Source organism: Crocuta crocuta, unplaced genomic scaffold (assembly GCF_008692635.1).
Source record: "Crocuta crocuta isolate KB4526 unplaced genomic scaffold, BGI_CrCroc_1.0 scaffold179, whole genome shotgun sequence".
NCBI lineage: Eukaryota > Metazoa > Chordata > Mammalia > Carnivora > Hyaenidae > Crocuta > Crocuta crocuta.
The window spans coordinates 657700-680358 of NW_027551568.1; the positions used below are offsets into that span (position 1 = coordinate 657700).

General features: G+C 58.1%; 1 protein-coding gene across 2 annotated transcripts in view; it reads left to right on the forward strand.

Annotated features, from left to right (window-relative positions):
* Positions 1–20681, forward strand: part of UVSSA (UV stimulated scaffold protein A) — a 30795-nt gene extending 10114 nt beyond the window's left edge. For both annotated transcript variants that reach the window (XM_077750409.1, XM_077750408.1), the window contains 7 exons: positions 3540–3645; positions 8488–8626; positions 8842–8967; positions 9624–9807; positions 10162–10276; positions 13018–13192; positions 14178–20681. In XM_077750409.1, the coding sequence (XP_077606535.1) occupies positions 3540–3645; positions 8488–8626; positions 8842–8967; positions 9624–9807; positions 10162–10276; positions 13018–13192; positions 14178–14271 (939 nt within the window). In that variant the 3' untranslated portion in view covers positions 14272–20681. The remainder of the gene's footprint in view (positions 1–3539; positions 3646–8487; positions 8627–8841; positions 8968–9623; positions 9808–10161; positions 10277–13017; positions 13193–14177) is intronic.
* The last annotated feature ends 1978 nt before the right edge of the window (positions 20682–22659 follow it).

Below are 22659 nucleotides of genomic sequence, written 5' to 3' on the forward strand. Positions count from 1 at the left end.
GCAACAGACCTCCCAGCGTCTTGACCCACAGCGTGGTTTCTTGTGCCAGCAGCAGGCAGCACGCGGTGCTGGCGCGGTGTCCATGGCGAGGCCTGTTGAGAACCTCATTCCTGCCACGGGTTTGGATCAGACCAGAGAGGGGGCCGTGGTGACGCACAGCGGCACCAGCTCTGTCCTCACCAAGGAGGGGAGCGTGTGCTCCGCGCCCCGGGTCGTGTTGCCAAGGGTCCCGTGTCCTCACTCTTGCCCCACACCCCGCTGTCCTCTGCCCTGAGCTCGTCCCCAGCAGCTGGAGATGCGCATGAGATATCGGCCTCACTGGGCAATTTGCACGGCCTTCCAGGGAGGGCATTAGCATATAAATAGCAGATGCAATGACGGCCATCACAGCTGAGCACGTTTAATTTTTAGTTTATAAGATAGAATGGGGTTTTAAATGCATGGCCATCAAGCCGCTGAGAGACAAATGCAGGTTGGAGCTCACTTGTCTGACGAGGCCTTACATCATTTTTTTTTTTAAAAAGAGAAACAGACACACATAAAACTGAACAAAAGTGATTTCTTGGGTGAAAAGTAATTGAGATTGCGCACCAAGTTAATTAGATCGCACAAAATTTATTTAACGGTCCCGGCTGCACCTCGGGCGCGTGTTTGGCGGGCAGACCGCGCACAGAGCAGCTCGCTCTTCCTGTCCCTCCTCAAATAATCAGTAACCCCGATACCCCCACTGCTGTACGCTGATTGCATTGTATATTTTAGCTCTTTTATTGCTTGTTTAATTATGATTGCAGAGGCTCATTTTTCTAAATCCTTTTAACTGTGGGTGCGAATCCATTTGTGTAAGACCCACGGCAGGCCCGTGGCCCTCCTCTGCGCCTCCCCGTGGCTGCAGGCAGGCCGTGCCCGGGAGGTGTTCGTCTCCCTGTCCCTTGGGTCTGGCCTCTCCCCCAGGGCGACCCAGTGCGGGAGGTGTCCCAGGGGCCCCAGGGCTCTGTCCGTCTGCCCGGGGACTCCCCGTTAGGGAAGGGGGGCCACCAGGGTTGGTTTCTCAAGAGTGTTCGTGGGGTGTATGGCAACAGGGAAACTCAGCTCCTGGCAAACGAATAGCTTAGGCACTGACTCCGTTTTGAGGGCCACCCACTTTCATCCAGATGCCTCCTTAGGGCACGACCCCCTTTCCGCGACCTCCTGTTGGGCGCCCCTACTCCGCCTCCTGCCCCCAGTGTCTCCCCTTGCCTCACTCAGTGCTGGTTTCTTACCAGTCTGTAACCTTTGACTTTGAGGGGAGGTCCCGTTCCTGGACTGGCTCCCACGGGCTTCTTCCTGCCAGCCTCAGGCTCCCCAGGCCGTGCCGCTTTGCCCACCTCCCGGAGAGGGCTGCCTGGCCTGGCTGGTGGCGGCGTTCTGCTCTCCGAACAGGCGCTTGTGCGAGGCCCCTGGGCAGGTCACACAGGTGTGCCCGCTCTGCGGTGACTCTTCTAGACATGGAGCTCCCTCCTTCTCTGGACACTGGATGTCACTGCCCTTTCCTGATGTGCTCAGGGTCCGACAGGCAGGGTCACTTTGCGCCCCGGGGGTTTCAGACGCCAGAGGGAATTCACAAACCCAGAGAAAGTGGAAGCGTTCGAGCCCGGCTTTGGTGTTGGCGGCCAAGTCCTCGTCTGGCTCTGTGTCACTGGCTAGACTGGGCCACCCGCCACCAGCACGCTGGAGTGGGGGCCCTGCCTTCTGCCCGGGGACCTGGCTGTGCGGAGCCAGAGGAGGCAGCCCCTACAGGCCCCCCCATGGCCCCCCGGTGTCTCCCCCAGGAGGGATGTGCCGCCCGGCGCGGCCTGGTCAGCGCTCACGTGAGAACAAAGCCAGGGCTCCGTCCTTCTGTGCAGGGACGAACAACTTTAACTGGGGAGAAAGAAGGTATAATTCCTAATAGTTAGCTGAGCAGCTAAATACTTTTTAGGAAATGAAAATTTAATAAAAGTCCCTGGTGAAATTCAAGGGTGTGAGCAATAAGCATAATATTTTATGAAAATGACCCCCATATTTAAAATCTGGTGTATGTGTTATGCATTGTAGCACCCAGTCCACATCTACCTTTTAGAAAATTAAAACACATAAATTCTGTTTAGTGTTTGATACGCGCTGCACTAGCCGGGAACCGTAATGCCCTAAAACCTTGGGCTGCTTTCCACCTTTCATAAATTCCTGGGTAGATTCTATACAAAAATAATTTTCAGGTCCGCGGCTCATTGTTATTCAAACGTGATTGATCGTCGTCATTTGCCCAGCTCGGGAGTTAAGTGCCCCTGTCATTTCCAAAGAGCATAATTGGGACGTTTCACAGGTCAGTGGTGGAGACAGGCTTCCCTTTTGATCAGTGTTAGACTGATAACAAAAATTACAGTTTCCAGTGATTAATGCCTCCCGTGCTTCCCAGATGCACAGCCGTGGGTTGTACCTAAACAAAGTGCATTTGCATCTGATTATGCTCTCCGGGCGCTGGCTCCTGCACGGGCGTCCCGGGCCCGCAGGTGTGGCTGGGCTGGGGCCGCCAGGCCCGGCTNTGGCCTCTGTGTGGGGCGAGCACGCGGCCTCCTGCCCTGCGGGTCACCCAGGCTCTCTTTCCCCCGGTCAGGCCTCTGCTGGGCCCCGAGGTGTGCGGTTGAGAGAGGTTTCAGCGGTGAAGGCGTGTGTCACAGGGGTGTTCTTCCCAGGCTGCTGCTTCCGGCCTTCGGAGGCCCAGCAGTCAGCATTCGTGTGACGGGGGCTCCATTCTGGAAGTCTCCTCCACTCGGAGCTCGGACTGAAATCGGCTGTGGCGGTGGTGCAGGGTGTGGCCCCCAAGTGTTCTAGGCTGGGCTGGCCGCCTTCCTTCTGGGGTCTTCTCCCCCACCCCCTGCGCCCCCGCGTCCTGCCCTAGGGCTGGGGGGGTCCCTGAAAACAGGGTGAGGAGGGGACTGCACAGGGCCAGCCTCAGCAGCCCCCCCTCTTCCCTCCCCCGCCCCCTGCTCTGCCGAGGGGCTGCTGCTCCCCCTGGGCCTGGTGCTGCAGCTGGCGGGAGGGGGGGCACAGGATCCCGGCATCCTGGGAGAGGAGGAGCCCCTTCGCGCAGGCTGGGGTGCGGGGACTCTGTCATGAGTCATTCTTAAGGACAGGCTACTGCAGCAGCTCCCCCCGCCCCCGGGGCTGCCCTGAGAGCGGCCGTTGTCTCTCTGGCCTGGCTTGAGCTGGACACCACCCTCGGCTCAGCCCGCAGCGGGGGGCGGCCTGCCTCTCGCCGGCTGAGAAGTGTCTCACGGCGCCTTGGGAGCACGTCCTCTCCGTGAGGCCTCGAAACTGTGCTGCTTTCACACACTTCAAAGGAACCAGGTAGTGGGTTGGCTTTACGTGTGGCTGGACGTGGACCCCGGGTGGCCAGCCAGTGGAGGAGCCATGGAGCTGGCGTGAGCTTGGGAGTCAGGCCTGGAGCTAGGTCTCCACAGAGGCGGGGCGAGGAGCCTCCGGGCCCTTCTTACACGCGGGTCTGGGGGGTGTCCCTGCAGATGGCAGCCCCAGCGGACGGGGACGACGACGACGACGACTTCATAGAGGTCCCGGAGAAGGAGGGCTACGAAGCCTGCGTGCCCGACCACCTGCGGCCCGAGTGTGGTGAGCGCGGCCGGCTGGGTGGGGTCCGGCATGACCTGTGTCTGGGGTCCTAAGCCCCCCGATTAGGGGAGCCAGCCCTGGTGTGCGCTGCCTGGTGACAGTGCAGATCCATCACCGAAAAGCATGCTGCCCTCCCCTCACGCCCAGGCCTGCCCCGCACCGGGCTCCTGCTGTCCCCAAGTCGGGCAGGCCCCACCGTCCATTCTGTGGGCACAGGCTGGCTCCTCACGAGGGGCGTCCCTGCTGGGGCACATGCGTGCGGGGAGGGGGCGGGCACCCCCCAGGACGGAGAGCGAGCACACGCGGATCCCACCCAGTGCACACTGTTTTGGGTGTGCGACTCGATTCCTGCTTGGGGCAGGGGGCCCGGGCGGCGAGACTGCTGCCGCCTCCTCCCCGGTCCCCATGGGGCAGGGTGCCCCTCCCTCCTCCCCGTCCGGACGTGTGGCTGCCGCGTGGCGGAGCAAGGTTGCTCCCAGGAAGTGCAGCCTGGTGGCTCCCTGCCAGCACCACAGGGCGCCGTCCCCTCATGAGGAACCACATAACAGGATCCGTGCTGGTGCTCGGTGGCCAGTCGTGGGGGGACCACAGCTGTGGCCTGCCCCCAAGGAGCTGGCCCTTGGTCTGCCGCTCCCACCGGCCAGCTGGTCACCCTCCCTGGAGTCCTGCTGACCACGGGTGTGGAGGGGACTGGGTGCCCCGGTGCCGCTCACAGGACACGCGACGGGACTGTGCCCCGGCCCTGAGCCCTCAGGCCAGCTCCCGGGCCCCCCGGTGATAAGCTGTTCCCACTGAGGTATCTCTGATCCAGAAAAGTCCGCAGGCCTGGAGTGTGCGGCCCCTCCCCTGAGCGCTGCGGGCTTTGCCCTGCCGGAGCAGCTAAGTTGGTGACCCTCCCCGGTGTCCGTCACGTGACACCCGCTTCCTCGGGAGGCCAGCGGGCCCCCCCTTCTCTGTGGAAGGCTTGCGACATTCCGTCTGTCACCTGGACGGTAACACTGGTGTGACGCGGGCCGGGCCAGGTGCTGTCCGTCTGGGTTTGCTGAAGCGAGTCCCTTCCCACGCAGGCTGTGCGGGGCCTGGCCAGCAAAGGACCAGGGCCCTGGGGGCGAGGCCCTGGGGTCCCGGGGCCAGTGAGGGTCCGGGGGAGCTTGGGGCTGGGGAGCGGGGGTGCTCGTGACCCAGGGTCGACTGCACCCCCGAGACAGCTGTGTCCCCGGGCGGCCCCCACCCCCAGTCGCACCAGGAGCCCTCGCGGGCCCCCAGGGCCCTGGAGGTTCCCAGACAGGAGAGTGCCCGGGCCAGGCAGTTCATAACTCTACTTCATATTCCGTCACTGTTTCTTCAATTAAACGCAGGTGAGCCCTGCAGTAGATTCGTCTAAATCCACACGGCTGAGGAAGCCGGTGCTTTTTCTTTCTCATTTCTTTCTCTGAATTTTCACCGAGGGGCTTTTATCTTCCCCTTAATCCTACCATTTCTGTCAGGACATAATCTCTTTCTCAAATTTACATTTTAATTACAAGGCCAGCTGAACTAGGTAAAATCAATAATGTCAAGCTCGGCGGCCTAACTCCGCGCGAAGCCGCAGCCTCTCCATTTCCTGCTATCGATTCATCTCTCCCGCCCTGTCCGCCTTAGCGCTTCAGGCAAATGGGTGCCACTCGGGCAATTTAAACAAAAAAGGGGCTTTGGGCATTTTTATGATTCTTTCTAAAAGCAGCCTTGGGAGTAAATGTGAGCCAAGGTCCTGTACTGGAGCCGCGGCTGGGCTGGGCGGGCGCCCCTGGGAGGCGGGCGGCCGCGGCCTCTCCCCCCCAACCCCCATGGGCGCTCCCGGGCCTGCAGGGTGCCGCCTGCTTTTTTGGGGTTTTACTTTGAAAGTATGTCAGCGAGATTGATTTTCTACAACAATGTGAAAGTGGTAGTGTTTTTTTTCGTGCCCTGAGTATTTACTCCACTTTAACACGCTTACCCATCTTTTTAATGGTTTAAAACAACAAATCAATGAAAAATATATTTCATTCTTGTAACTCTTAGGAATTCTCATATCGATCCTTGGGCTGTGATTGTATCCATCTAAATGCCACAGTGCCCACTTATCAGTCTTGCCCCTCCCATCGGGCGCATGCGTGTGGCTTGCTCGCCAGGCTGACGGCGACACACTCAGTGGCCGTTAGCGATACACCTTGTCAACATCCTGCGTCGGGGTGCTGGGGGGCTTTGGGGAGCTGGTCTAGGGCATTGTGGTGGTGATGGAGCCTGGTCAGGGTCCCCAGCCCGGGAACGCCTGTCCCGCCCGAGCAGCTCTGTCCTCTGCTCTCAGCCACGGGAGCCCAGGAAAGGGCAGCGGGTGGGCTTGCCAGTCTTGTGGAGCAGGTGTGGGCAGGTGTCCCTGTGAAGGGCCTGTGGCCTCCACGGCCCCTGAGAAACCGGCCGTGTGTGCCGAGAAACTGCACAGCAAGGGGCCTGTCTGCTGACGCCCACGGAGCTGCAGGGGGCTGTCGAGTCCGGCTGAGCCTGCTGCAGAGCCCACGGCCACCTGGGCGGGCACGGCCCCTCCCGGTGGCGCTGGCCCACGAGGCCCTTCCTGGCGCCTTCCCCAGGCCCTGGCTCCCTCGCAGAGTGGCCAGGAGGTGCTCCCTGGTGTCCGTCCTCCGTGCCTTCGCTTCCCTTCTGATTTTGTCTCTAAGTCAGTATTCATGAGTCCGTGTGTGTTGGGGGAGCAGCACAGAGTGGTGTGTTCAGGACCGTCTACACTGCCAGTCTGTGCTCAAGAAGTGTGTGTAGACGGGTGTGCACGCATTTGCACAAAATACCTCATATCTGTGTCAGTTTCTGATGTCTGGGGTCTCTGCTGCCCTTTGCATGTATTTTTTTTTTTTTTAAGTAATTTCTGTGTTCAACATGAGGCTTGAACTCACAGCCCTGAGGTCGAGTCATATGCTCTACCTACTGATCCAGGCCGACCCACCTCACCTTTTTTTTAATAGGTCTCTAGTTTTATAGTTTTTTCAGATGTTTATTTTTGAGAGAGAGGGAGTCACAGACTGAAGCAGGCTCCAGGCTCCGAGCTGGCAGTCGGCACAGAGCCCGACGCGGGGCTCGAACCCACGAACCGCGAGATCATGACCTGAGCCGAAGTTGGACGCTCAGCTGACTGAGCCGTCCAGGCGCCCCTGCACACCCTGACAGCGCCGTGCCCCAGGAACGTGGCCTGGGGACGCTGCTTCTGTCCGGGGGCCACGTGCCTGGAAGAGCTTCTCAGACACACTGTCCCACGCGTCCGTGAGTTTGGCCTTTTTGATCTGTCCTGTGAGGGTCGACAAGGCCCTCAGGGCGCCTGGTTGTCAGCGGCCCGCAAGCCCGGGGCCTCCCGCGGAGCGGGGCCTCCTCGCGCCCTCCTTGCCGCGCCCTGATGGCCGCGTGCGTCGGGCGCACCAGTCGGCCTCTCCGCGCTGACTTGACTCCGTGTCGGGAGTTGTTCCTGCTTCGCCACCTGCACCTGCGCTCGATCTCTGGCTTCTGTGGTTCCCTTTTTTCCACCTTTTATTAGGACGACGCTTCTTCTAGTTTGATAAGCATTTATTAAATATTAACAAAATAGCGAGCACGGTAATTTTTCCGAGGGTGGTCCTCTGCCTGCGCACCGCCCCTGTCACCGCCCACGGACGTCTGTCCTGACCCCCACTCCCCGGGCCAGCCCTGAGGTCCCCGAGGCTTGTACGGAGCCGCTCTCCCCACCCCGCCCGGGGCCCCTCCCCTCCGCTCCCAGGACGAATGGCTGCTGCCTCCTAGAGTGTTTTCGAAGCAGACCTTCCTGTGCCCCTGGAAGGGGTGTGGCGTCGCGAGGCGGCCCCTCGTGTGGGCGTATCTCCGTCAGTCTCTGAGGCCTCGCACGCGCCGTCCGTCGTCGTGACAGTGCTGACGTCCGTGGGGAGCTTAGGTCTCTCCAGCACCCGCCTCCGGAAGTTTTCTGGATCTTTCCGTCCCTGACGTCCTTGGAGCTGTGACTCCAGCAGCTGAGGCTTCTCCTCTCCTTCTCGATGCCCTGCAGCCTTTTTGGTTTTTCCCACATTTTCCAGCAAAATACGGTTGCTTATTTTTTCAAGGGCTTCTCGTCCTGCAGTTATTTCCGCGTCCTCCTGGGCTTCGGTAACGAGGTGCGTCTGCTCTCCCCTCCTGGGAACGCCGGCTCCGTGCCCGCCTGCTGCCTGGGGGTGCCCGCCGCCCGCGCGCGTGGCCCGGCCCTCAGCCCCTGAGGCCAGTGCAGGCTGCTCCTCCTGTCGGCCCCTGCCTGGGAGCCGCCTCCCAGCTCGTTCCCTCCCTCCTGGCAGCTGGCCGTCCTCCCGGTGTGAGCCGCGCTCCGCCCGCAGGCCCTCAGCAGGGGGAGTGCTCAGCCCAGGCCCGGGGCTCCCACAGTGACTTTGGGGAGGGGCGCTGTCCTCGAGGCAGAACGCCCCGCTGCCTCCTGCGCAGCCCTGGGACGCCGGCTTGCACGGTGACCGGGGAGTGTGGCCTCCGCACCCAGCGGAGAGGGCGGCAGAGGCCGGAGCGGGCCCGGAACGCTGGGGAGCCCGCTTCCACCCTGCCCCGGGGCCTGGGGGTGGACGCCGGCCTGCGGAGGCGGGCGGCCCGGCGGNTGGGAGGCGCCAGCGCGGGGGCCTCACCTGGCTGCCGGCAGAGCGGGCGCCCCGTGGACCGCGGCGGTGGGCGGTTGGAGGGTTCGGCGCCAACACGTCGGTCACTGGCGTGCTGTCACCGTGACACGGGGCACGGCGGCCCTGGGGGTGTGTCCGGGGCCACGGGAACTGGGGTGGGGACGACACCTGTCTGTTCCAGGGCTGGAGACAGGCCCTCCCGCACGGGGCTCGCAGGCCCGGAAGAGGACGCGGCGGGATGAGGAGGCACAGGACCCCACCTGTGCTGCCGCCCAGCTGCACGCGCCGCACCGACGCTGGCCCCTGCCCCCGAGCCCCAGGTGACCTCCGGCTGCCCTGCGTCTGCCCAGACCAGCTCCCCAGGGACAGCTGGGGCCTGACGCTGGGGTCCCCCCAGGCCCCGGCGCCCACCCTGGAGCCCAGGCCCGAGTGCGTCTGTGCCTGGGGGGAGTGGAGGACCCGATGGAGAGCCGGAGGGCTGTGGTCGGCCCCAGGTGTGCCCAGTCAGTGTGTCCTGTTCTCGTGGCCTCTCCAGGGCACCTGTGGGACCAGAGGAGGCTGGGAAGCTGGCTGCAGAGCGGGCCCGGGCTCCTGTCGTGCCCTTTGGGGTAGACCTGTGCTACTGGGGCCAGGAGCAGCCGCCGGTGGGCAAGATTCTCAAGTGAGTGAGCATGTGCGTGGTGCCCGCAGGTGCCCACCGTCTGCCTGGCCCTGCCGGGGCTCTGGCTCCCTGGCCCTGCGGTCCCTATGGGTGCCGGGAGGGCGTGGGGATGGCCACCACGCACAGGCTCCAGGGGGCACGGGTACGCGGAGGCCATAGAGCCGTGCGCAGTGGGTGTCTGCACTCTGTCTCAAGTGCCCATTGCTGGCCCCCCCGCGTGGTCTGGCGTCACCCCTGGCGTGAGGGATGGGCCACGGGTCCTTCCTGACCTCTTGTGCCCCTTGTCCCGGCCACCCCACCCCCGGCCTGGAGCTCTGACTCCGACCCACACAGGCTAGGCCTGGGGCTCTGCCGGGAGTTTCTGGGAAGCTGCCCCCTGGCTGTGCCGGCTCCACTTTCCTTCTGTGGGGCCACAGGCAGGAAGCGGCACGGTCACATCCACACGTCCCCCAGGAGAGTCCCCACGCCGCTGCTGCCGGGCAGGGATCGCCCGTGAGGTCTCTGCTCTGCTGGGCCGCTGGCCTTCGGGTTGAGGCACCTGTGATCGGGTCCCGGAGCCTCTGCGCCGTGCCTTCCTCTGGCTGCCCGGCCCAGGCCTTGCTGGCCGCACTGTCTGGCGGCCTCCCTGCAGCAGCGCTGAGAGTCTGGTATTGCAGGCGTGAGTCCGAGCACCGCTTCTGGAAGCCCAGCGAGGTGGACGCAGAAGTGGAGAGCGCCGACGCCTCAGAGGCGCTGCAGAGTCGCTACATCACCTTCGCGGGGAAGTTTGAGCCCGTGCAGCACCGGTGCCGGGCCCCGAGGCCCGACGGCCGGCTCTGTGAGCGCCAGGACCGGCTGAAGGTGAGGCCGGGGCAAGGCCGGAGGCAGCACCGGGCCCCCGCCTCCGCTGCCGTCCCGGGGAGAGCTTGCTGGTGGCTGTCCTGCGTCGCTCAGCAGGGAGTCGTGCCTGGGGCCGGGACCTGGGGTGCCCTGCACTTGCTTAAGGCCACGTCTCCTGAGCCCACTCCGTACTGAGCCCCCTGGGCAGTCGGCAGTCTCCGGACCATGGGCCCCGGCCTCCCTGCTTGGCCACTAACCACCCCCATGCCCCCACCCCCCGCCTTCACAGATGTACCCTGAGGGCTCCTCCTTTTTGGGGCTTGCAAACGAAGGGGCAGCTCTACCCGCCATCAGAACCGCTCTTCTTTGCCACAGTGTCCTTTCCACGGGAAGATCGTCCCGAGAGACGACACAGGGCGGCCCCTTCGCCCAGAGGACAGGGCCTGGGAGCAGAGGCAGCAGCAGCAGCAGCAGCAGGCCGGGCGCCCAGGTGGGTCTGAGGGCCGTGTGGGGAGGGCCGGGACCCTCCCCGTGGGGTCAGTGTAGCCACCTGCTGCCTCCAGCGAGGGTGTAACTTGCGGCAGGGAAGCAGCGACATGCGGGGTGGTGCTTTCTTGCGGCTGCCACCGGGACACGTGGGCGCAGTCGGCCGGAGAGCGCCGTGTTCTTGGTCAGTTGTGCGGCTTTTGGGTTCAGAGTCACATTTTTAAGGAGATGAAGGATGGAGGCAAGAAGAGTTAATTGTCTGAAGCCCGGGATCCCGAGAGGAGAGCAGCTTGCTTCCTGCCAGACACACGTGCCCATGTGTCCCTGTCCCTGTGTCCCCGCGCCCCTGTCCCCGTGCCCGCGTGTCCCTGTGCCCGTGTCCCCGCGCCCACCTGTCCCCGTGCCCGCGTGTCCCTGTGCCCGTGTCCCCGCGCCCACCTGTCCCAGTGCCCGCGTGTCCCTGTGCCCGTGTCCCTGTGCCCGTGTCCCCGCGCCCACCTGTCCCCACGCCCACGTGTCCCTGTACCCGTGTCCCCGTGCCCACATGTCCCCGCGCCCACCTGTCCCTGTGCCCGTGTCCCCNCGTGTCCCTGTCCCCGTGCCCGCGTGTCCCTGTGCCCGTTTCCCCGCGCCCACCTGTCCCCGTGCCCGCGTGTCCCTGTGCCCGTGTCCCCGCGCCCACCTGTCCCAGTGCCCGCGTGTCCCTGTGCCCGTGTCCCTGTGCCCGTGTCCCCGCGCCCACCTGTCCCCACGCCCACGTGTCCCTGTACCCGTGTCCCCGTGCCCACATGTCCCCGCGCCCACCTGTCCCTGTGCCCGTGTCCCCGCGCCCACCTGTCCCCGCGCCCACCTGTCCCTGTGCCCGTGTCCCCGTGCCCATGTCCCCTCTGCGGACCTTGTGCTGGCTGGCTCACAAGCACTCTCTGCAGCAGGGTGAGCTGCGGGCACGTGCAGACAACGTGCGTCTGGAGTGTCTGGGGAGGCGAGTGGGTCCCACGGCCCCAGCTGTCAGGCCTCGGGAGCTGCGTCTCCACAGAGGCTCCTCCGGGCTCCCGGCCCATAGGCTGGGTTCAGAACAGTGGACTTGGGCCCCGTAAGCACTGTTTCCGGGACAACCCAGGGACCTTGTCACCCCCCGTGCCGGGCATGCGCCGCCTGCTGGCTGCCGCCTGGCTTCCCAGGGCCCCTGAAGAGCAGGGCCAGGGTGTGTCACTGGAAGTGGCCGTCACTGGGCAGCACGTGGGCCCCTGATCCATGCCTGTTTCTCTGGTTTGCCCAGCCCGGGTCAGGGACTGGGGGCCCTGGCAGCCTCGGGCTCTCGCTGTCCTGAGGAAGCCACGTCGCAGACCCGGAGCCCCGATGCAGGGCAGGCGCCCAGAGTTTGCCGTCATTAGTGCAGTCTCTCCCTTCGACAAACGTCAGGTTTCAGGCTGACACCCGGGGCAGCAGACGGCGGCAGGGAGGGGCCCCTGACCTGCTAATCCGCAGGGCGAGGCCTTCCCCGGTGGCTCACGCTCACCAGCAAATTAAGTGCCTGTTTTTTGTGTCAGCCCTGAGACTATCTGGTTCTGCAGCCCTCGGTGGCTTGTTAACACCAGGTATCGGGGCTGCGGCCGCGGGCCGGCGCCGGCCAGTCAGATGTGAAATAGCATCGCTTTACTAACTACAGTATTGATCCCCGCCTCCCTCGCACGCGGGGCAATTTTCTTTTCCCTGGCGCTAACCTTGGCGACAATGCGCGCCGAGCTCCAGGGCCCGTCAGCGCACAGGAAGGCCGCGCGGCCCGGGCGTCTATTGATTTTCTTCAAAGGCTTTTAAATTGGTCCTTCATTTTACTGAGATGCTCATTCCGTCTCTGCCGGGCGCCCGCATTTTCCCGTTGTGTTTAAACAATTGCTCCATTCACTGGGCTCCTAAACTGTGGTGCCTTCTTATTACAAGAGATAAACTGTTTAGACAGTTTTCCTTAATCTCGGATTAATCGTTCCCGAATCTGAATCGTGCGGCCCTGTATTTCTTCACTTCAAAAAATCCACTTGGGGAGGCCTGGCCATCTGTCTGTCTGGGGCGCACAGCCCGCCCTCTGACCCAGCCCCAGGGGTTCCCTGGGGGCTCTGTGGGCGCCGCCACTGTGGGGGTGCCTGGCGCCCTTCTGCCAGGTCTGGGCACGGGAGGGGCACTGTGCCGTCCTGCCTCTGCCCGGGATCGCCTTCCTGCTATGGCCTGGCCGGACGGGCCCTTGCACCGCCTCAGAGGCCAGGAGCCCCCCCACTGGAGGACATGATGGCTGTCCCCGGTCCTGGCGGGCGAGCGCACTGGCCTGGCCGCGCGCAGCTCGGGCCTGGTGAGGCCGGGCTCCGTGGGACCCTGTCCGCCGCTGCCCGTGGGGCCTGGGCCTGGGCCTGGCAGAAGGCACGTGGAGGAAACGCAGAGCTGTCTGGGTGAGCCGACCCCGGCGTTGCCGAAGCCCGCCCCCCGTTCTCTTCGGACCCATTAAAGAGAAAGTTCTGCCTGCACGAAGACGGGCCTGCCAGCCCTGGCGGGGCTCGGGCCAGCCTGGGGCCTCCCGGGAAGGAGCCCGCAGCCGGCACTGCCCCAGCCCCCAGCCTCAGCTGCCCTCCCGCCTGAGGGGTCCGTGGAGAGGCTTCCGGGCCCTGTGCCAGCCCTTGTGGCCTCTGTGGGCGCACACGGCGGTGGGCGCTTGGTTGGGGTTGGGACTTCTCCTAAGTCTCGGTTTCTCTGCAGACTGGCAAGACCCCGAGTTTATGAGAGACGTGGAGGCCGCCACGGGCGTAGACCTTGGCTCATGTGGGTCCAGCGGGAGAGGCAGAGGAAGGAGGCGGCGGCGCGGTGGCCTCACCGACCTGAAGCAGCAGGCCGACACTTCCCGCGCACGCATCGCAAAGAAGGTGTTTGCTAAGTAAGAGCTTTGAGCGGCTTCCCTGCCCCCCACCCTCTGGGTTTGGGGGTGCTGGGGGGTGACTGGACTGCAAGACTCTGGGAAAGCCTGGGGCCCCCGACTCCTGTCTACCACACGTTTCCCCTGTGACCGCCGGGCCCCTGGGTGGGACAGGAACTCCTACCAGCGGGGACGTGGGCAGGCCAGTCAGGAGCAGGGCCCGGAGCCGGTCGCCCTAAGGNACACTTGTGTCCCAGCAATGGATGGAGGCCCCAGTGGGGTTGCCAGTCCAGAGCCCCCTGTGTCTCTTCCTTGCCCAGCTGACCGGAAGGGCTGCAGTCAGTGCTCAGGGGCGTCCACGTAGTGACTGTGGGCAGGGGAGCTGCTTCTGAGGCTGGTGGGACAGGGGCCCATCTGCGGCCCTGTGGCACACGTCTGGCATGGTTCTCCCGTGGCCCCGCCCTGGGTGCTGTGCTGGTGGCTGGGCGGGGTCTGGGTCTGGCACGTGGCCCTGGGGTGCAGCCTGGCGCTGGCAGGAGTTGGGGTCCTAGGTGCTGCTCTCGGGGCTCAGGGAGCCCACAGGGTTAGTGCCAGGTCAACACCAGGCTCTCTGCGGTGGGGGGGGGGGGGTGTCTGTTTTGTTTTTAATTTTTTTTTTTTGTCTTTATTTTATTTTGAGAGACAGAGACAGAGAGCGATCAGGGGAGGGTCAGAGAGAGAGGGAGACAGAATCTGAAACAGGCTCCAGGCTCTGAGCTGTCAGCACAGAGCCCAATGTGGGGCTTGAACCCACAGACTGAGATCATGACCTGAGCTGAAGTCGGACACTTAACCGACTGAGCCCCCCGGGTGCCCCTGGGGAGGGCTGTTTCTGAGCTGCAGGGAGCCTGGGTGGTTGGAGTGTGTCAGCCACCTGGGGCCAGCGCCTCCTCCCAGCCAGCCCGCGGTCGGAGCCCGGAGCCCCAGCCAGACGCCCCGATCACGCCCCGCTCTGCTCTCCCCACAGGGCAGCCGTGCAGAGGGTCGTCACAGCCATGAATCAGATGGACCAGAAGAAGCATGAGAAGTTTGCAAACCAGTTTAACTATGCACTGAATTAGAGGGCCAGACTGGGGCTGTGGTCCCCGGGAGCCTGGAGGTGACGCGGGCCGCTGCGTCTCAGTGGGCCATCCTGCAAAGCCTGTACCTCTCGTGACGCGGCTCAGAGCCGACGGCCCACGTGTGACCCCCAGCCCCCGTTCTCTGGGCCTTTTCCCAGGAAACCCCACATGTGTATGTACACGCTGTGTCCGAGACCAGCATGGGACGCGAACTGCCCACAGCGTCGCACTTTGTGTTTCTAGCGCACACGGCGCTGTGGTGACAGTTCTGCGTTAGCTCCCGCGGCCCCCTCGCCCGCCTGTTTAGAAGACCGCTTCGTTGAGAGAGAAGCCACATTCCAGGCGTTCACCTTACAACACGTACAACTTCATGGCATTCAGTGCGCGGACAGTGTTGTGCGACCCACGCCACCCAGGTCCAGAACTCTCCGTCCCGCAGAAGAAACCCGTCCCTGCCCGCAGCCGCACACTGGCCTCTCTGGATGTGTCTGTGGGACGTTTCTCGTGAATGCCCCTCGTGTTCGTCTTTGTTCCCTCAGGCCAGAGTCTCTAGGCTTGTTCTGTGCGGTAGAATATGCCGGAACTCCATCCCTGTGTGTGGCCCAGTGAGGACACCCCACCCTGCTTATCTGTCCATCACAGACACTGGGGTCGGTCCACACCGCTCGGCCGTTCGGAGCAATGCTTACTGAACGTTTGTGTACAGGTTTTTGTGTGGACGCGTATTGTCCCTTCCTTCGGGTTTGTGCCTAGAGGTGGAACTGCTGGGCACGGGCGCCTCCGTGTCTGACTTTCGGAGGAACCGTTCAACTGTTTCATCAAAGCTGCCGAACCATTTTACTTGCGTTCCGACCCCCGTGTGTGAGGGTCCGATTTCGTGCCCACACTTGTCCACACTTGTTATTGTCTGTCTGTAATTGGTGTGAGGAGGTGTCGTGATTTGTATTTTAATGTGTATTTTCCTAATGCCTAGTGATATCTTTTCATGTGTTTATTGGCCCTAGAAATATCTATTCAGATCCTTTGCCCATTTTCAACTGGATTGTTAGAGTTTTCTGGGTACTAGACCCACATATTCCATGCAGATATTTTCTCCCATTCTGTCTTCGCCTCCTCAGAAGCGCCCTGAAAAGCATTAAGTTGTTACTTTTGATGACGTCCAAGATCTGTTTTTTCTTTTGTTTCTCGTGCTTCTGGTGGCCTCTCTAGGCAGCACAGCCTGATTCAAGGTTATGATTTACCCCTGTGTTTTCTTCTAAGTGCCCTTATCGTGTTAGCTCTTAAATTCAGGTTGGTTTTGTTTTGGGTTAGTTTTGTATACGGTTTGAGGTAGGGGCCCAACTTCATCCTTTTGTGTGTGGGTTCTAGGTACTCCAGCTCCATCTGTTGAAAAGATGAATCTTTCCAACCCACTGAATTACCTTAACACCTTTGCTGATCATCAGTTGGTCATAACTGTACACGTTTATTTCTGGATTCTCAGTTCTGTTCTGCTGACCTGGATATCCTCTGCCAGTGCTGCAGTATCTTGATTAATGTAGCTTTGTGGTAAGTTTTGAAATCTCAAAGTGAGTCCTCCAGCTTTGCTCTTTTTCAAGATTGTTTTGGCTGTTCTGGGTCCCTTGCGTTTTCAAATGAATTTTAGGATCGACTTGTTAATTCCTGCCAAGAAAAAAAAAAAAGAGGGGCGCCTGGGTGGCTCAGTCGGTTAAGCGTTTGACTTCGGCTCAGGTCATGATCCCATGGTTTGTGGGTTCGGGCCCCGCGTCGGACTCTGTGCTGACAGCTCAGATCCCGGAACTGCTTCAGATTCTGTGTCTCCTCCTCTTTCTGACCCTCCCCTGCTCATGCTGTCTCTCTCTCTCTCCCTCTCAGAAATAAATTAAAAAAAAAAACATTAAAAAAATAAAATAAGAGGCAGCTGAGAATTTGGTAGAGACTTTGTTGCACGTAGGGATCACCGTGGAAAGTACTGTCCTCTGACCACCAGGTCGTGCAGCTCAGGTATTGTCTCCCGAGCTGTTTGGCTCTTTGCTGGTCTCAGCAGTGTTTTGTCGTTTTCAGTGTACACGTTTGGCACTTATTTTGTTAAATGTATTCTTAAGTATTTTCCTCTTTTTATTTATTTTTTATTATTTTTTTAAATGTTTTTATTTATTTCTAGGAGAGAGAGAGAGAGAGACAGCGTGAGCAGGGCAGGGTCAGAGAGAGAGGGAGTCACAGACTGAAACAGGCTCCAGGCTCCGAGCTGGCAGTCAGCACAGAGCCCGATGCGGGGCTCAAACCCATGAACCGCGAGATCATGACCTAAGCGAAAGTCGGACGCTTAACCGACTAAGCCACCCAGGTGCCCCTATTTTCCTCTTTTTGATGCTTTTGTAAATGTAGCTGTTTTTCTGAATTTCACTTTTTGGGTTCTTTATGATTTATAGAAATGCAACTGATTTTTGTTATGGTCTTGTAGCCTGAAACGTTGCCCAACTCAGTTAATTCTAATAGATTTGCACATGTGTGTGGATTTCTTAGGATTTTCTCTGCACACAATCATATCATCTGCAAATGGAATGCTTCCTTTCCAGTTTGGATGCCTCTCTCTCTTTCTTTTGCCTAACTGCTTTGGCAAATTCGAACCCACCTGTACAGTGTCGAATAGCAGTGGTGAGAGTGGACGTCATCATCTTGTTCCTGGTGCTGGGGAGAAAATCGTCAGTCTCATCCCATGGTGCCGTGTGGACTGTGGGCTTCTGTAGATGCCTTTTGCCAGGCTGAGACAGTTACCTTCTAATTCTACTTTGTTGAGTGTTTTTGTCTTGAAAGAATGTTGAATTCTGTCAGATGTCCATCTCTCTCTCCTGAAAGGATGACGTGGTTTTTGTCCTTTATTCTGTTGGTATGATTTATTACATTAGATGCGTTTTGTATGTTGAACCACTTGGCTTTCTATCCCACTTGGTCACGATACTTCTTTTTATGTATTACTGCATTTGGTTGGCTAATATTATGTGATTCCATTGACCTAGTGTGCTAGTACTTTGTTGAGGATTTTCGTGTCTGTATTCATAAGAGATATTAGTGTGTGTTTTTCTTCTTGTGTTGTCTTTGGCTTTCATACCAGAGTACGACTGGCCTCCTCATAGGTTGAGTTGGGAAGCGTTCCTTCCTCTTATGTTTTTTTGCAACAGTTTATGAAAGGTTTGGGTTAATTCTTTAAGCATTTGGTAGAATTCACCAGTAAAGTCATTTGGTCCTGGGCTTTTCCTTGTGAGGTGGTTTTTTTGTTTGTTTTGTTTTGTTTTGGTCTTAATTAACTTTCGCTTTTCATTTATTATAGCTTTGTTTAGATTTTCTGTTCTTGAGTCAGTTTTGGTAGTTTCTTCTTCTTCTTCTTCTTTTTAATGTTTATTTTTGAGAGAGAGAGACAGAGCATGAGCATGAGCAGAGGAGGGGCAGAGACAGAAGGAGACACAGAATCCAAAGCAGGTCCAGGCTCTGAACTGTCAACATAGGGCCTGACGAGGGACTCAGACTCATGGACTGTGAGATCATGACCTGAGCTGAAGTCAGACGCTTAACCAACTGAGCCACCCAGGCGCCCTGGTTTTAGTAGTTTCTGTATTTTTAGGAATGTGTCCATTTCATGTAGGTTTTTCATTGTAACTTGTTGATCTCAGTTGTTCATAGTATTCCTTTGTAATCCTTATTATTTCTGTAAGGTTGGTGGTAGCATCTCTTCTTTCATTCCTGATTTTAGAAAATTGAATATCCTCTCTGTCTTTAAAATTTTCTTGTCAGTCTAGCTAAAGGCTTATCGATTTTACTACCTATTTAAAACCCAACTTTTAAAAAAATTTTCTCTTATTTTTCATTGTTCCATTAATTTCTACTCTAATCTTTATTATTTATTTCGGGTTGCTTTGGGTTGAGTTTTCTCTATTTCTAATTTCTTAAGACAGATGATTAGTTTATTGATTTGAGGTCTAGCTGCTTTTTCATGTAGCTGTTTACATCTGGAAATTTTCATGTAAGCCCTGCTATAGCTTCATCATGTAAGTATTGGTATGTTGTGTTTCATCTTTATCTCCAAGTATTTTCTAATTTTTCTTATGATTTTTTTTTAGGAGTTGGTTTCATTTCCACATACTTGTTAATTTCCCAAATTTTTTCTGTTATTTGATTTCTGATTTCATTCCATGTAGCCAAAGAACATGTTATGTGTGATTTCAGTCCCTTAGAATTTAGAACTTATTTTATATACGTGCTATCCTGGAGAATGTTCCACGTGCACGAGAAACTGGTGTGTTGTTGGAATTGTACAGGGATATGTTAGGTTGAGTTGGTTCCTAGTGTTGGTCTTGTCTTCTCCTTCCTTGTTGATCTTCAGCCCAGTTGTACCCTCTGTTGAAAGTGGGGTATTGCTGTCTCAACCATTATTGTTGAACTGTCTGTTTCTCCTTTCATTTCTGTCCGTTTTGCTTCATGTGTTTTGGGGCTCTGTTGTTAAGTGCATATATGTTTATGCTGTTATTTCTTCCCAATAGATTGACCTTTTGTAACATGGCCTTCTCTGTCTTAGTAACAGCTTTTGTCTTCAAGTCTCTTGAGTGTGATACCAGCACATCTTCTGGTTGTTTGCACGCTACATCTTCCCTCCTTTTACTTTCATCGTATCTGATTCTACTCCTCATAGGTGGCATGTAGCTGATTGTGGCTTTTCATTTGTTCTGCCAATCTCTGCCACTTGCAGTGCAATATTTATTCCATTTACCTTTAATTACGATAAAGAAAGATTTACATCTCTCATTTTTCAGCTTTAATTTTTTTTTTAAATGTTTTATTTATTTCTAGCAGAGAGAGAGAGAGACAGCATGAGCAGGGGAGGGTCAGAGAGAGAGAGAGTCACAGACTCTGAAACAGGCTCCAGGCTCCGAGCTGGCAGTCAGCACAGAGCCCGACGTGGGGCTCGAACCCACGAACCGCGAGATCATGACCTAAGCGAAAGTCGGACGCTTAACCGACTAAGCCACCTGGGCGCGCCTCATTTTTCAGCTTTTATACACGTCTTTTTTTCTCTTTTCCCCATTGCCCTTTTCTTGTACGTTGGATGGATGTTCACTTAATTCCCCTGTGTCTTTCACTGGGTGTTTGGTTTTGTTTTTGAGGGAGTTTTGTAGCGGTTGCTCTGGAAGTTCCAGTGAACAACTGAATACGGTCTAGTTTGGATTAATACCAACTTAATTTCAGGAGCGTTTGCTCTAATATAGGTCTGTTCCTCCCAGCTCCTTTGTGCCATCTTTTTGTCATACAAATTACATCTTTATAGATTGTGAGCCCATCAACATAGTTTTGTGATTATCACTTTATGCAGCTCTTTTGAATCGGATAGGAAAAGAAAGCATTTACAAACGCATAAATACATACATTTATTCTGGCTGCTACTTGGCTGTGAAATTGCCTTTACCAGAACTCTCTGTTTCTTCTTGTGGATTTGACTAGTGTCTTTCACTTTGGTCTGAAGACTCCCTGCAGTATTTCCTGTAGGAGAGATCTGCTAGCAATGAATTCTCCCCATTTTTGTTTATCTGCAATGCTTTCTTTTTTGCTTTTGAAGAATGGCTTTGCTGGATTTTGAAATCTTGGTAATAGCCTTTCTCTTCTAACACTTTGAGTGTGTCATCTCCCTGCCTTCTGGCATCCATGGTTTCTCACGAGAAGTCAGCGTTCATCTTCTAGAAGCCTGTGTGCCAACAGGTTGGGGCTCCTCCTGGCTGCTTCCAAGGGACTCCTCGTCTTTGACTTTTGGCAGTTTAACTGTGTCTTTTGTTTGTATCGTCCTTGATATTTGTTGAGCTTCTTGCATTTAGAGGTGGTTTTCTGTCAAATTGGGGAGGTGTGGGGCCATCACCTCTGCCGCCTCTTTCTCGCTCCTGTCATCCAGCTCCCATTATGTGTATGGCAGCGGCTGATGACGGCTCTCTGGGCCCTGAGGCCCCGTTCACTTCTCTTCATGCTTTCTTCTGCTCAGGACAAACCTGTTTCTGCCTTAAGGGTCACAGATTGTTTTGCCAGTGAAAAGCGAATGTTTGGTTGCTCTAATGAATTCTTCTTTTCACGTATACTTTCCAAGTCCAGAATTTCTATTTGGCTCTTTTGTATAATTTCTGTCTTTTTACCAGTAGTCTGTATTTGGTGAAACTCCATTCTCATTTTCATTCTTTATACATGTCTTCCTTTAGTCCTTTGAACGTATTGATAATAACTGATTTACAGTATTGGTCTAGTAAGTTCCACATCTGGGCTTATTCAGGGACAGTTTCCAGCGAGTACTCGCTCCCCATGTATAGGCAGGACATGCTTCCCTGATGCCTTGTGTCATAATTTTTCTGTTGAAAATTAAACATATTTTTTCTGCAGATGTAGACACCGCCTTTCTCTTAATCGACGCCATGGACGGAACTCTCTTCTATCCGGCCCACTCGCCTGTTCATAAACACCGCACGGTTTTATCACTATGCCTCTGTCCTGTGTTTTTACGTCAGAGACCTTTCTGTTCGCTCTGAGGCCGTTAGAAAACGAGGGGTGCGCTGGGGGAGGGGAGGGATTTTGTGAAACAACTCAGCCTGAATGTCTATGTGCCATCTTTTCCCACCTCCGCGTGAGTTCCCTGAAGGGCAAGCCCCTGTGTTTCTGGCTGGCGGGAGAGCGGGCCCACAGGCCGCTCGGAGCCGGGCTGAGGTGACGGACCCGCAAAGGGGCTCCTGGCCCAGAGGGGAGAGGGCGGCGCGCCGTCGCACCTGCATGCTGCAGGCCTGGGGGCCGGCCAGAAAGGACGGGCTGGGAGGACTCCGTCAGACGGGCAGGGAGCCCGGCATCTCTGTGCCATTTGGGGGGGGGGGGGCGGTTGTGCAGCTGGGCCGTGTGGCCCAGGGCACACAGGCGAGGAGAGCGGGACCCTGATAAGAGGGCATAGAGGCAGAGGAGAGGGACAGAGAGGAGCGCCGCAGGCGGTCGTGCCCAGGCCGAGGGGCCTCCCAAGGTCACGGAGCGATGGTGTGGCCACAGTGGCTTGTGGCCTGGGGGGTCTCTCTCCAGAAGGGCCAGGGCAGGGAGGGCCCAGCAGGGTAGGTGGCGTGGGGCCACGGGGGCTGCTGGCAGAGCATGGGACCGAGGGGCACCGTTGCCCATCCCCCCGGGCTGGCCCATGGGATGGCCGAGGGGTGGCGGGGCCCAGGGAGCATCACTGCAGGGCCGTGGCCTCAGGACCGGGGTTGGACGGACGTCACAGAGACGATGTGTCACAGTTAGAACTGGCCGCACAGAACGGAAAACTCCCAGGTGGCCCTGGCTTGTAGACTCGAGGATTTATGTGTGCTGCTGTCATCAAAATTCCCGAGGGGAGTGCCCCAGGCTGGTGAGAAGCCACCCGCGGTGCCATGGGGGCCTCATCTTTTCCCCACACCCGTGCATGGGGCCTCCATTCCCCAGGCTATCTCTTGGCCCAAGTTGGCTGCTGGGGCTCCAGCCATCACAGGGTCTGGAGAAGGAAGGACGGGGTGGGGTGGGCCCCCGTTTTCTGTGAAGGGCCTTTCCAGGAACCCCTCTTGGGAAGGGAAGACACACACACACACTGCTCGTGTCGCCTTGGCCAGACTTGGTCACATGGCAGCACCTGGCTGTCCGGAAAGCAAGGGATGCCGTCTCTGTCGTGGGGCCAGGCCCCCGCTGCCATCCTGCCTGTGTCCAGGCAAGAGGGAGAACGATCCGCCCTCAGTAGGGCTGCTCAGAAGGGGCCGTCACGCAGGGCAGAGTGGGACGCACCATCCTGGACTTGTTGCCTGCCAGTGGGGTGCGGCCCTGGAGTGGACCTGTGTCCTTCCATGTGACAGTCCCTACGTCCCCGAGAATGACCTACCTGACCCTACCCTCCCTCCGCCAGCTGGTGCCCCAGGCTGAATGTCCGGCCTTGCCCTCCCTAAGTAAATGCCATCCCCTCCAGGAAGGAAGCCCCCTGAGCTGAGTGACACCTCACAGAGCCGTGTGAACCTCAGGTGACTCAGGGCACAGGCCTGGGGACTCCACATTGGGCCCTCTGGGTGCCCCTTTGGGACGGGTGGTGTGACAGATGAGGCTGGCCGGCTGGGAGCAGGGGACGTGTGGTTACACGTGACTAACCCGGGGCGAGGGGGGAGCACCGGAGGGAGGGCACAGGCAGTGACGGGTCGCGGTCGGGTGCACCACTAGACACAGGGAGGTCTGCGCAGCTCTCTCAGCAGGAGAGCTGGCCCCTGCTGAGACGTGGGGGCTGGCTGCCCCGGGAGCAGGGTGGGTCGGGGTGCGCTGGCCTCCAGGCTTTGCTGGAAGACAGTGGGGGGGGTGGGGGCCTCCTGCCCG